The 11798-nt window shown below is 59.1% G+C and overlaps 2 protein-coding genes across 3 annotated transcripts; both read right to left on the bottom strand.

Annotated features, from left to right (window-relative positions):
* Positions 1–708: 708 nt before the first annotated feature.
* CLDN15 (claudin 15) lies at positions 709–6664 on the bottom strand. Of its 2 annotated transcripts, none has more exons than XM_039243498.1 (5): positions 5155–6664; positions 2420–2584; positions 1400–1481; positions 1216–1332; positions 709–1136 (listed from the first exon to the last, which is right to left on the bottom strand). In XM_039243498.1, exons 1-5 carry the CDS (start codon positions 5369–5371, stop codon positions 1016–1018), a joined length of 702 nt encoding a protein of 233 aa, XP_039099429.1. In that variant the 5' UTR covers positions 5372–6664; the 3' UTR covers positions 709–1015. The 2 variants fall into 2 exon arrangements, with proteins under 2 accessions (XP_039099429.1, XP_039099430.1); XM_039243499.1 differs by having other exon boundaries at positions 2420–2515.
* Positions 6665–7380: 716 nt separating this feature from the next.
* Positions 7381–11386, bottom strand: FIS1 (fission, mitochondrial 1). Its single transcript, XM_039243500.1, has 5 exons — positions 11246–11386; positions 10197–10329; positions 8818–8894; positions 8285–8390; positions 7381–7693 (listed from the first exon to the last, which is right to left on the bottom strand). The coding sequence occupies exons 1-5, from the start codon at positions 11288–11290 to the stop codon at positions 7596–7598; spliced, it is 459 nt and encodes a 152-aa protein (XP_039099431.1). The 5' UTR covers positions 11291–11386; the 3' UTR covers positions 7381–7595.
* Positions 11387–11798: the final 412 nt, after the last annotated feature.

Genomic DNA, 11798 nt, shown 5'->3' with positions numbered 1-11798 from the left:
ACTGCCCAGATAGTGGGAGGATTAAACGGGACAGTGTGCCAGCCAAGTGCAGAGGCTTGGCACGGGAGCCAGTGCGTCTCTTCTTCCATTGGACGCCAGGTCCCTCTCGTGGCATTGTTTCCCTGTCTCCCACCTGGCCTGTTCCAAGGCCGCCCACGGCCCAGTGCCCTGTCTGAGCTGAACACCATCAAGTCAGACACACACCACCAATATGCAAGCTTCTGTGAAGAGGCTTTCAGAGACTCTCCTGGAAGTTTTTGGACCTTGCCCCAGAAATATCTGCCTGCACCAGACCTGGCTGATTTGACACACAATTTTACAGTGTTCATCGGTTTGCAATGTGCGCTCGAAGGCACCGCTAAAGCAAGTGTTCAAGACCAGCTGTCTCCTGGTACCGCTGTGGGAAAGGCCGAGAGTAAAGACACTAACTTGTTTTCTTGGGCCGGCCAGGGGAGGTCTCTGCCATTTTCAGTTCCTCGAGGTGGGTCTTAACCATGGCCGCTCCTTGATAACTCTTGGCAGTAGCCATGGGTGCCCCGCTCATGAAATCACTTGCAACCCGTCCTCTCTTTTTCAGATGAGACAGGTGATGGAGAGAGAGACAGGTGACTGCCTGGGGTCCAAGAACTGAGAAGACCCTGGGGGCCACCCCCCAGCCCTTGCTTGGCCAGCCACTTCATGACACGAACATGACAACCCCAAACCCTGAACAGTTCACAGTACAAATTTATTTCCGCAGGGACTATACAGAATACAAACGGAGACGCCTCTGCTCCTTAACCAACCAGAGCCCAGCCTCAGAAGGTCCTGCCTCAGGGGTCCGAGGCGAGTTCTCAGGAGGCGGGGCAGGGGGCGCGGTCAGAGCTGGGCGTGGCTTCTGGCCACAGAGGGGTGGTGGCGGGGACAGGGGTAGGCGGGGGGGCGGGGGAGGGGGCGTGGCGTGGCCTGCAGCCAGGGGTTCACGGGACCTCTCGTCGCTGAGGGCAGTGGCAGGGGCACGGGGTCCACAGGCCTCCTACACGTAAGCGTTCTTCCCGTATTTGCCAAAGCTGCTGTCGCCTTCTTCGTCTGAGACCACGGGGTGCAGGCGGGCGGCGAGGCTGGGGGACCGCACCGCGGAGGCCTCGTAGGGGAGCCTGGGTCGGAGGGGCCTGGGTCAATGGAGGGGCGACCCCGCTCCCGCCCCTCCCCCTCGCTTCCCTGCGCCGCCCTTACCTGGGGGCCGGGTCTGCGTTGGGGCTGCGGCAGCCCGTGGAGGCGAGGCAGACACCGCCCAGAATGGCGAGCAGGGAGGCGCTCCAGCCCAGGTAGAGGGCGGGGCCCAGCTCGTACCTGGGGACAGGGACGGTGAAGGCCGAGTCCCACCCACTGGCCCCCAGGGCGGGGCTCCTACACTTACTTGGTCCCTGGATACAAGGGGTCAAAGAATTCCTGGGTGATGTTGAAGGCATACCAGGAGATGGCCACCATCCCGCAGAAACCTGGGGAGGGAGAATGGGGCGGCGCTCGCGCCCGAGGCCCAGCGGAGGAAGGGAGCTGGGGCGGGGGCGGTGGGGGGATATGCGGGGGCAGCCCGGAGATCCGGACGCGGGGAGTGGGGCGTCAAGTCCAAGAGCAAGTTACACTCCCTCCCTTTCTTTTGCCCCCTCTAGCTCATGACCTTTCTCCTAGGGTCCCAACCGAAGCCCCCCTTTCTTGCCTAGTTTCCTACACCCTGCCCTTCCTGCCTAGCAGGATGTGATCTTAATCACATCGTTGCCTCACTTGGAATCTGGCCCATCCAAATCCTACCCATCCTGGAAAGTCCAGCTGCCCCGGCAATCCTCCTGCAGAGCCTGGCCTGACAGCCCTTTCCTTCGGCCTCCCCAATCCCCCAGAGCCTGTGACCTGCCTTTGTCCCTCAGTGCAGTGAAGGCCTGAGGTCAGTGAGACCCCTGGACTACAGGACCAGCCTTGCCGCTGTCTGGGGGCTCCTCCAGTAAGTCACCTGAGCTTCGAGCCTGTTCCCACATCTGGAGAACAGGGTAAGACCCCCCCTCTACCTCACAGGCCTGTGTGAGGTGGTATGTGCAGATATTTTACAGGCTGGAAAGGTGTTGCTGTGCACAGGGTGCTTGCACGCCGCGCACCCTGGCCAGGGTGTAATCTCTGGGGGACAGATGCTCACTCACCTTTGGGGTCCCTCACGCACCTTGCTCGTGCCTGCCTCCTAGTGGGGGCTTGAAACATTGCTGACGGATTGATGTGGGGAATGAGGCTGGGTGAGCCGGGAGAGAGGGAAGAGCTGAGCAGGAAGGGCAGGTGTCGAATCAATGGGGAAGGAGTGGGGAGCTGGAGGTGACCGGGAACCGGCTCCGCTGGCGCCACTCTCAACCCCCCACGACAATGCAGGGCACACCCACCACCTTCCCCCCATTACCAGCCAGTATGTGTAGGGCCCCCGCGGTGGCTGCCAGCTTGGCCTTCCTGGAGAGCTCCAGGCTCCCGATGTTGATGCAGCGCAGCCCCACCATGCCTAGGAAGAGGCCCAGGAAGCCCAGGAAGATGGCGGTGATCATGAGCGCCCGGCAGGCCTGGAGGTACCCTGGGGAGGTGGGGCGCAGCCATGGGTCCCTAAACTGGCTCCTTCTCCCTCCATGACTGAGCTAGTCCCTGCTCAGGTCTCAGTCCATAAGGGCCTTCAAGTCCTGTCCTTCCTTCCCCTTTGGGCCCTATTCAGCTGAAGCAGTGACACCTCTTTCTTCCCAGGAGCTCACCTCAGTCACCCCCCACCCCCCACCCCACACCAGGCTTCAGCGCACTTCCTTACAGGCTGTCTCCTTGGCACTGACACTTTGGTCAGACAGTGCTTTGGTCTGGGGGCTTGTCCTGTGCCCTGGGGGATATGTTCGGCAGTGCCCTTGGCCGCTACCTGTTAGGTGTCCCCCAAGAGGGACAATCAAAATGTGTCGACATTGTCAAATGACCCCTGGGGGACAAAATCGTCTCCGGTTGAGAACTGCTGCTCTGTCTGAAGGACAAAAGTTGCAGCTGAAACTCAGCCCCTGCCCCACACTGCTTTTCTAGGTCCCACAGGGCGCAGCCCTCAGAGGCCTTGAATGGAGCTTTCTCCTGCAGCAGCCTGTAGGGGGCAGCAGTTGCCTGTGGGTTACTGGGTGAGGGCTCATTCTGATCTGGAGAGTGGGATATCTCCGCGCAGGACCAATCCAAGCCCATCTAGCTCATGTACATTTGGTGCCTCAGGTTCCCCTTTCTCAAAGCTGAAGGAAACGGCCAGCTTCCTTCCTGCCCCCCCTTCCCCCTTCTCCTTGATACTTGCCAACCACCCCAAGGACCTTGCTCCCCTTTTCTGGGTGGGGCAGTGCCACTGGTGCTGAAGATGCTGGGTCCCTGCCAGGAGGATGTGAAGCGGCCCGGAGTTGGTGGGTAGAGAGGAGGGACAAAGTTCTCTGGGAGCACTTTCTCACTTCCAGACACTCCCTCTGGGCTTCCCGCCCTTCCGCCTACCCCTTATCCTCTCTGCACCCATATCTATCTGGGGCTGACCAGCCCTGGGTCCCCAGGCGGCTGTGGTAGACAAAGGAGAGATTACTGATGGGCCATGAGGGAGTGTGGGCTGGGCGGCTATAGGGGATTAAATGATAGTCAGGACCCCCTTGGGACCAGAGTGGCCTTGTAAGTACCCGCCAGCCTGGGTTCCAGCGCCCCTACCACCTGTGGGGACTGTGGGCAGTTTAACGGTTGTGCTTGTAGTTTTCCAGCTTCGGTGAAATGAGGAAATGAGGTTACTAGCGCCCGGCAGAGCCAGGCCATCGTAGACGGCACTGCGGTGGAATGCGGGAGGGACCTAGCACTATGTCTGTGCCCAGATGACCCCGGTGCTGGGCCAGGCACTTGCCCCTCCGTCAGTGGTTCCAAGTGGGGCCCTTCTCGGACTGACAGGCTCACAGCAAAGGCCCCTCCTCAAACGGCGCTGTGGTTGAGGGATGGGTGAGGTGGGAGGGCCAGTGCTCCTAAGCTGGCTGCCTCGTGTCCCTTCTGGCCACCCAGCATTCTGGGTGCCTGGCCCAGATGGTCCCGGGCTTTTATTGGGAGCTTTGGGTGGCAGTGCCCCACACATGGCAGATCATGGAGGGAAGGGTGAAGGCACGATGCCCCTCCTGCTGTATCAGGAAATTCTGGGAACAGTAGGGGCACAAGACCCCCCCAGACCCCCTAGCCTCTCAGAGCACCTGTGGCATTCCCGGGGACCCTGTGCCACACCCAGTGTTGGCTTTAGTTCCATCCACTGCCCAGCAGTGGGGACCCGAAAGAGCACGATAGCACCAAGGAGGGTGCGGGAGCGGAAATGGGCCCTGGTCCTCCCCTCCTGGTCTCTGGCACAGGGCCTATGGAAGAGACTCCCTCAAGGGATGCTGGGAGCCGCTCATTCAGGGAACGGGAAGCAGGGAGACACTATACCACCAGGGTGAACCCTTCTGGACCAAAGACCTGTAGGTTCCAGCCCGCTGAGAACTTCAAAAACTCCCGAGAACGCCGAACACACACACATGCACACACACCCCTAGCTGCTTCCACTAGACACTCAGAGTTTTGAGGAGGCTCGCTTTAAAAGGGCACTTTAGAATTCGCCATGGCAGTGGTGCCAACGCCTTTTAAGTGTCTCAACCCCAAGAACCCAAGATGGGGCCTCCTCTTCACCCCCACAAACACCAGCACTCTCACGGCAAAGCTAAGGTTGGTTGTGTGCACACAGGCTAACTATCCCGCTAACATAACAGGCTTTAGCTCAACACTCACAACCATCCCATGGGCCTGTGCTAAGTCCCCTGGGTTTACAGGCGGGGTAAAAGAAGCTCATTTCATCACCTGCCTGGGGCATAGAGCTGGTCGACTGGGCCCGGAAGTCTGGCCCTGGTCACTGCACTTGTAACCACTAGGAGTGTCATCTTAGGGCAGGGGGACACGTGGGATGAGGTCTCCACGGCACTCCAGATTGGGGCTGCCCCCTGTGCTCCCAGCTCCCCGTGCCTGACCAGGCCTCCCTTATCAGCACAGTGCCCAAGGCCCGATCATGGGCAGCAGTCACCCTCCCCGGGGGTCTCTCCCGCCTCCCACCTCCCTCTGCGCCCTGGAGCTCTCCCCACCCCATACCGGAGAGGGCCAGCAAGGACGGGAATTCCCGGCAGCTGTAGACTCCCAGGGAGTCGGTGGCACAGCTAAACCAGAGGTTCTCGAAGATGGTGTTGGTGGTGATGACGCTCCCGTGCACGGTGGACACTCGCCAGTAGCTGTTTGGCAGGGTCACCCCCAGCATCAGCAGCCCCAGAGCCGCCATGAAGAAGCCGAAGATCTCCACGGCCACCGACATGGTGGGATGCAGGGCCCCGAGGGGCGCCTGGGGCCCCAGAGAAGGGGAGGGGCTGAGCCCCAAGGGAACTTGAGGGGCTTTGGCTAAGGAGGGCTGTTAAGGCTGGCTGGGGAGAAACGGGGAGAGCGTGTGGGGGCCAGCTGCAACCTGGGGCTCAGGTCAGCCCCCTGGTTTCTGTCCCCTGCCCTCTCTCTAGGTTCCTGCTTCCCCGAAGGTCCAGGTAGAGCAATGAGCCCAGAGCGCCGGGCAGCTGTTGACGAGGAGATGGAGGGAATCAACGGAACAGGCCAAAAGTCCACCCCCTCCCCCAGCCTCTGGGCTGCTCTGGGCTCCCCGCCCCATAAGGGTGGCGGAGAGGACTAATGGGAGTGACCAATGACGGATGCACGGATTCGGCTGAGGGGGGCCCCCATGGGAGGCAGTGGGAGCCAAGGGGAAGCGGGGAAGCAGCTCTGACTCAGCTCTCATCGGGGGGCCAGGGAATGGAAGGACAAGGAAAGAGAAGGTGACTGAGAGGCAGAGTGGCCACACACAGCCCTTCCATGGGGCAGGATCCGGGGAGCGGAGCCACCCTCCTGGATGTTGGTGAGAACAATTTAAGAAACTCCAAAGACCTAGGGTTTGGGCCATCGAGTTGCCAAGATGAAGGTTGAGGAAGGGAACAGGGCGGCTCTGGAGCCCACCCAACCTGGATTCAAACCAGACCCACCATTTGCCAGAGCAATGCGGGCAGGGATCTGAGTCCCCTGGGCTTGTTCCTGCCCCTGTGAACTAGAACTAGCTTCCTCACCTCTGTGACCCCAGATCAAAAGCTCCCCACGAGTGTGAACTGCTCCACGCTTGGCGACCACCCTGGCTCTGGGTATCGCAGGCCTGGGGTGAGGCCACCAGTGGGTCGCTGCTCTCCCAACTTCAACTTCTTGAACTCGAATGTCCCCCCCTTGTTGGGTTGATCTTTGACTCTCGGCAACAAGCTTGATCTTGTTGCCAAGGGCCACCAAGGGGGATAAATCACAGGCCCAGAACGTGATCCTGTGGCTAATCTAAGCAGCCAGTTATCAGAACTGTCACCAGCTCTATTAATTATGACTGGTTAGAAACTGCTGGGCCCCAACCCCAAGCCAAGGCTGAGCACCTGTCCCGGTGCAGACAGTCTCAAGGCCATGGCCAGGGCAGCTCTGGTTCTCCTTGGGCAAGTGCAGCAGGGGCTTGGTCTCCAGGAGGGGGTGCTACCCCAGGCAGTCACAGGGGACATCAAGGACCTCAAGGGTTTCCCCCTATCATCCCCCTCCCCAGGTCAGGCTCCTCTGTACTCCCCTCAGGTGCCTCCTCCCCAATCCCCCCCACCCCGAGCCAGGCTGGCTTGGCTGTGGAACGAGAGGTATGCGGTGAAGCAAGACAGGCCCACGCTGAGCCTGGCACCAGGCGGGTGTGGGGCAAAGCAGGCTGGGTGGGGACTGGGCCCCGACCTTCTGTCTCGGAGCCTACAACAACGGGGATGTCCTGGGTTTGCAAGCTTTCTCAAGAACCAGCCCTGCCCCTGGGTGGCGGCTCCTCCCCTGGAGAGGACAGGGGAGGAGTGGGTCACAGGAAGACAAAGGGAGGGAAGGGCGGAGGTTTGGGAGGAAACCAAGTGGGGGGCCTCCCTGGTGTGGAAAACTCCACGTGCTAAGAGGCAGCTGTGTGGGTCAGAGGGGACAGGAGACATAAATCCTGGCTGGTCCCCTCAGCTCTTCCCTTCCTGCCTCCCGTCACTGCTTTCTCCCAGGATTCTAGCGCCATGCAAAGGCCACATCCCATGTCCCCTGTCCCCGTGCTGCCTACCACTGCTTTGGGGGAGGGGGAGGAAGGAAGAGGTGGGGTCTGGGCAGCTTGGCGGACAAAGGCGAACCCCACACCAGCCTGGGGGGGTGGTGGTAAGAGTAGGAAGGCGAGCAGGAAAGGATCACTGGTGACCCCCACCTTTGGGCCCAGTGGAGCCCACCCCTTCCTCAACACAGACACAGCAGTTCCCAAGCCAAAGCCCGGTTTTATTTACATTCGTCCTGGAGCACGTGGTTTGGGGCTCTCAGACGTGTCTCTGGAGTAGAGGAGGCTGAAAGCAGAGGACAGTGATGGGGTACAGGAGAAGGGACTGAAAGGATGGATGGGCTCTCCCCCCCGCTTCGAGTGTCCTCCACAGGCTCCCACGCATCCCTGGGCAGAGGCGGAGGTGCGGTCTCCTTTAGGATTTGGACTTGGATACAGCAAGTCCGATGAGTCCAGCCAGTCCCGCCACGCCCAGGGCCATCCCTCCAACAATGGCCATGCCCACTAGGCCATCTGGGGAAGGGAAAAGGGAGACTGTCAGGGGCCCAGCCCCCACAGAGACCCTGCCCGATGCTCCCCAATAGATGTGCCTCTTCCCCTGGAGTCAGGGGGTGAGGGCCTCTAAGGTGTTGAAGAAAGAAGGCCTCTGAGGGACTAAGGTGGGGGGAAAGGGGGTCCTTTGACTGGAGAACAGAGAGGGGGCCCTGGTGGCTCAGTCAGTTGAACATCCAACTTCAGCTCAGGTTGTGGTCTTGCAGTTTGTGGGCTTGAGCCCCACATCGGGTGCTGGGCTGACAGCTCAGAGCCTGGAGCCTGCTTCACATTCTGTCTCCCTCTCTCTCTCTGCCCCTCCCCTGTTCACACTGTCTGTGTCTCTCAAAAATAAATAAACATAAAAGTGTCTTCTGAAGGGCAAATTAAAATAAATAAACAAACAAACAAATTAATAAAAAAAAAAAAAAAAAAAGAAAGGAGGACCAGAGAGCCCAGGCCTGGGGGAAGGAAGAAGGGCCTGGTGAAGAGCAGAGAGGCACATGGGCCCAGGGAGACAGGAGAGCAGGGGTGGGCGGAGCCAGAGGGAGGAGGGCAGGGGGAAGGCTTCACCTTTCTTCATGGCCTTGTCAATGAGCTGTTCCAGTTCCTTGGCCTGGTTGTTCTGGGGCTCTGTCTGCAGCAGCCCCCGCACATACTTTAGTGCCTTCTCATACTCCTGTGTGGGGAAAACAGATACCAAGCCCCCACCCCCAGTGTTTTTGCACTCCTCCCGACGTCAGAGGGGCCTTCGCTCGCCCCGCGGGCTCCTCCCTCTCCCTCCACCTCCTCCCTTACTCCAGCCCCACCCGATGGAGTAGAGTCCACGAACAGCCCCAACTGTGTGGGGGTGATAAGCTGGGGGAGATAACAACCCTGGGCTTGGGGCTGCACCCCAATCCTGAGGTCATCTTGCTCCCCACACCCTCGGCACCTGGATCTTCTGTCTCTCACCTTCCCTCGGTGTCCTGACCTGCTATCACCTTGTGCCTCTGTACCCAACACCACCCCCTGCCCACTGCCCTCCTGGGCCTTCCTGAAGGCCAGGGCACTAGCCTGGAGGAGAAATGAGAGGGAGAGGTGGGAGGAAGGGACTGGCTGCTTACCTTGAGCCGGTAGTTCCCCACGGCCAGGTAGAAGACATAATCCCGCTGCTCCTCTTTGCTCCCTTTGGGCAGCAGCTCTGGGGAGGGCGGAGGGAAGAGGGTCAAAATCACTTCTCTCCTCTCCTAGTGCTTGTGTCCCAGAGGCCCCCTCTACTCTCCAAATCCCTGGATGACTCTGGGTCAAAGTCACAGTCCCGAGCTTCCGGTTCGGCCCTGGCCATTCTTGGCTTCCCAGTGAGGGCTCTGGGGCGGCTTGAACCCAGGCTGCCAAATACCCCGGTGATCAACAAACACCATGGTTTCAATACTACAGTCAGCGCTGGCTCATCTAAGTGAACAGAAAGGAAATCGAGGCCCCGGAGAAGCTGAAGGTACCTGCTGTGTGTTCTCACTGCAGCAGTCTGCTGCCCAGATGGGTGTCAGAATAAATCTTCACTCCCTTCCACTTTAAAATAGCATTCTCTGAATGACCCCCGCCTGACTCTGCCTAATCCAGTGACTTCCCAGAGGCTTCTGTATAATGTGTGGCTACGGAGCTTTGTGGGTACTTATAAATCTTCCCCAGGGTCCACACTGTCTCCTCAGCTAGAACTGGCGATGCTCAGAGACCACATCTTCTGTGGGGATGCCCTGCTGTAGAGGAAACCTAAAGAATCTGAATTAGCACCAGAGGCAAATGCAGGGCGAAGTTACTTGCATTCAAGAAGATTCTTATTTTTACAGATTTATGATAGCCATCCTTTGCTAGCATGCTGTGTGCTTACACATGGATACTTGACCAAGAGAAAGGGGGTCAGTCCAGGGTACAGAGAAATCTAAAGGTCAAGTATGGCCTCCGACAAACAGTGACCTATGGAAAACCAACAGGAGACAGGATCCCAGTCGAAAAAGCACCACCTGCTCGCCGGGGCCCGGGCCTGTCTTCTGCGCCTTCTGCCATGCCACCCTCATGAAAGGTTTTCAGCTGCTGCTGAATAAGCAACATGGTGGGGGCAAAGAGCAAGGGCCTGGGACACACAGGACAGGAGCTTCTAGTCCTAATTCAGCCATTAATTCATTAGCTGTGCGTCCTGAGACAAGTCACTCTCCTTTTGGTCAGACTGCCAGGTCCCCAAGTCCTGGAGGGACTGACATGCCATGATTCTGTCTGGCTAAACAGTGATGCGGCTAAAAGCACACTGGATGATGCCAGGCCAGCGTGCAGCCTCTGTTGCAGTGTGTTTAGTGGAAAATAACTGTGAGGTGACAGCCACAGGGTCCCATACGGACAAAAGATCCCAGCACTTGAGATGGAGAGAGCAAAGAAGGCCATGGCGGTCGGAAAGGCCGGACCCCAAAGGCCGCTGGGAAGGGGCGCGTCGGGTAGCCTGGCACCTCACCCTCCAGCAGTGCGATGCCTTTGCGGATGTCATCATTGTACTTGCTTCGCACCAGGCACCAGGCGTACTCAAACTGCGTGCTCTTGGACACGGAGCCTCCTGCCTTCTCAGATTGAAATTTCTTTTCAAACTTCTGCCATAGGAGAGGAGAGGAGTTATTTAGAAAAGAAGGGGCGAACCGTTCTCTACCAGGACCCGGGTGTCCATTTCTCAGCTACACTACATCTTCCCGAGTCTCTGCCACCTTCCCCCCGCGAGTCTTGGCATCTAGCATCCCAGGTTCCGCCATCTCCATCCCTGGGATGCCGGTATCCCGCTTCTTAGCAGAGGGTGTCTCCGCCGACACTGCCCCTGTACGCTTCCCTCCCCCTAGTGGTACTGCCCCTGTACGCTTCCCTCCCCCCTAGTGGTACCGAGCGGAGATGCCACCTGGTGGCGGCTCCAGGCACCGCTCGCAAAGCAGCTGACCCCGAGTGGCTGGCTTAACAGTAAACATGCTGTCAGAACTGCTCAACAACAGCCCACGCAGTCCCTCGCTGGTGGCTGCTTCTCCCAAGCAGCCCCACCCTGCTGGGTCTGAGCCTTTTCTTATCTGCTAAATGGGAATAACAGTAGTGCCCACCTCCTAGAGTTACAAAGATTGAGATATCACTGGCAAGCACTCAGCACCGTGCCGGTTTCGGTGAGTAATATATGAAACTTGATGGTAGTTGCCGTAGTACCCTGCCACTGAAGGCACACTCAAACACAGGTGTCCGCACCCTGCCCTCCTAACTCCTGCACGCACCCAGAACTTGTCAGTCTTTCCACACCAGACGCCCGGCCCCGACTCTGGGGCGTGGTGGTGCCAGAAACTACAAGTCCCATTGGCCTCCGGGACAAAGTAGAGCCTCCGGGCAGGAGCCGGACGCTGCAGAGGGTGCCGGGAGCCGTAGTTCGGCCTCCTTAGGCAAAACTGATGCTGGGTAGAGGGTCTGGCCCCAGTCGGACTTTCCTCTGGACCCGCCCGTCCGAATACTCCCTCTCCCTCCCTCGGGGCCAGGCCTCACCAGCAGGTCGTCCACAGACACCAGGTCGTTCAGTACGGCCTCCATGGCCGTCGCCCCTGCAATTCTCACACCCAGGTCGCTACTGTGCCACCGTCTCCATGGCCCACTCGTAGGGCCGGAGAGCCACTTCCGTCGTCCAGCGGAAGCGGGCCCCCTCCCCATAGCAGAGCCAATCACCTCACGTAGCTGACGCCGAGCCCGCCCTCCTCCCGCCGCCGTCCCGCCCTATCCTTCCTGCGCCCTCTGCGTACGCTTCGGGGCACTAATGCGCAAGCTCCGGTAGACACTCATCGCCACCTTCCTCCACCGAGGCTGCCGTAGTAAAGTTTGGAACTATGTCTTCAAAAAAAATTTTTTTTAACATTTATTTATTTTTGAGACAGAGAGAGACAGCCCGATGGGGGGTCTCGAACCCAAGGACCGCGAGATCATGACCTGAGCCAAAGTCGGACGCCTAACCTGAGCCACCCAGGCGCCCCTGGAAGTATGTCTTGATAGCTAGCCCTTGGGCTGAGAAACAGCAGAAAGAGGAAATTGGAGGACCCACCATGAT

The sequence above is a fragment of the Hyaena hyaena genome, unplaced genomic scaffold, assembly GCF_003009895.1.
Source record: "Hyaena hyaena isolate Hyena2069 unplaced genomic scaffold, ASM300989v1 scaffold_228, whole genome shotgun sequence".
Classification (NCBI taxonomy): Eukaryota; Metazoa; Chordata; class Mammalia; order Carnivora; family Hyaenidae; genus Hyaena; species Hyaena hyaena.
The sequence above is the reverse complement of the archived record's forward strand: the minus strand, read 5'-3'. Positions and strand labels throughout refer to the sequence as shown.

What these genes read in the sequence shown, in the direction of transcription:
- CLDN15 (XM_039243498.1), bottom strand. Translation starts at nt 5,371, where the DNA reads ATGTCGGTGGCCGTGGAGATCTTCGGCTTCTTCATGGCGGCTCTGGGG. An exon ending in GTCCTTGCTGGCCCTCTCCG is followed by an intron (nt 2,585 to 5,154) that starts GTATGGGGTGGG and finishes CCACCTCCCCAG; the next exon opens with GGTACCTCCAGGCCTGCCGG. An exon ending in GGCCCTACACATACTGGCTG is followed by an intron (nt 1,482 to 2,419) that starts GTAATGGGGGGA and finishes CTCCCTCCCCAG; the next exon opens with GTTTCTGCGGGATGGTGGCC.
- FIS1 (XM_039243500.1), bottom strand. Translation starts at nt 11,290, where the DNA reads ATGGAGGCCGTACTGAACGACCTGGTGTCTGTGGACGACCTGCTG. An exon ending in AGGCATCGCACTGCTGGAGG is followed by an intron (nt 8,895 to 10,196) that starts GTGAGGTGCCAG and finishes CGCCCTCCCCAG; the next exon opens with AGCTGCTGCCCAAAGGGAGC. An exon ending in TGGGGAACTACCGGCTCAAG is followed by an intron (nt 8,391 to 8,817) that starts GTAAGCAGCCAG and finishes TTCCCCACACAG; the next exon opens with GAGTATGAGAAGGCACTAAA.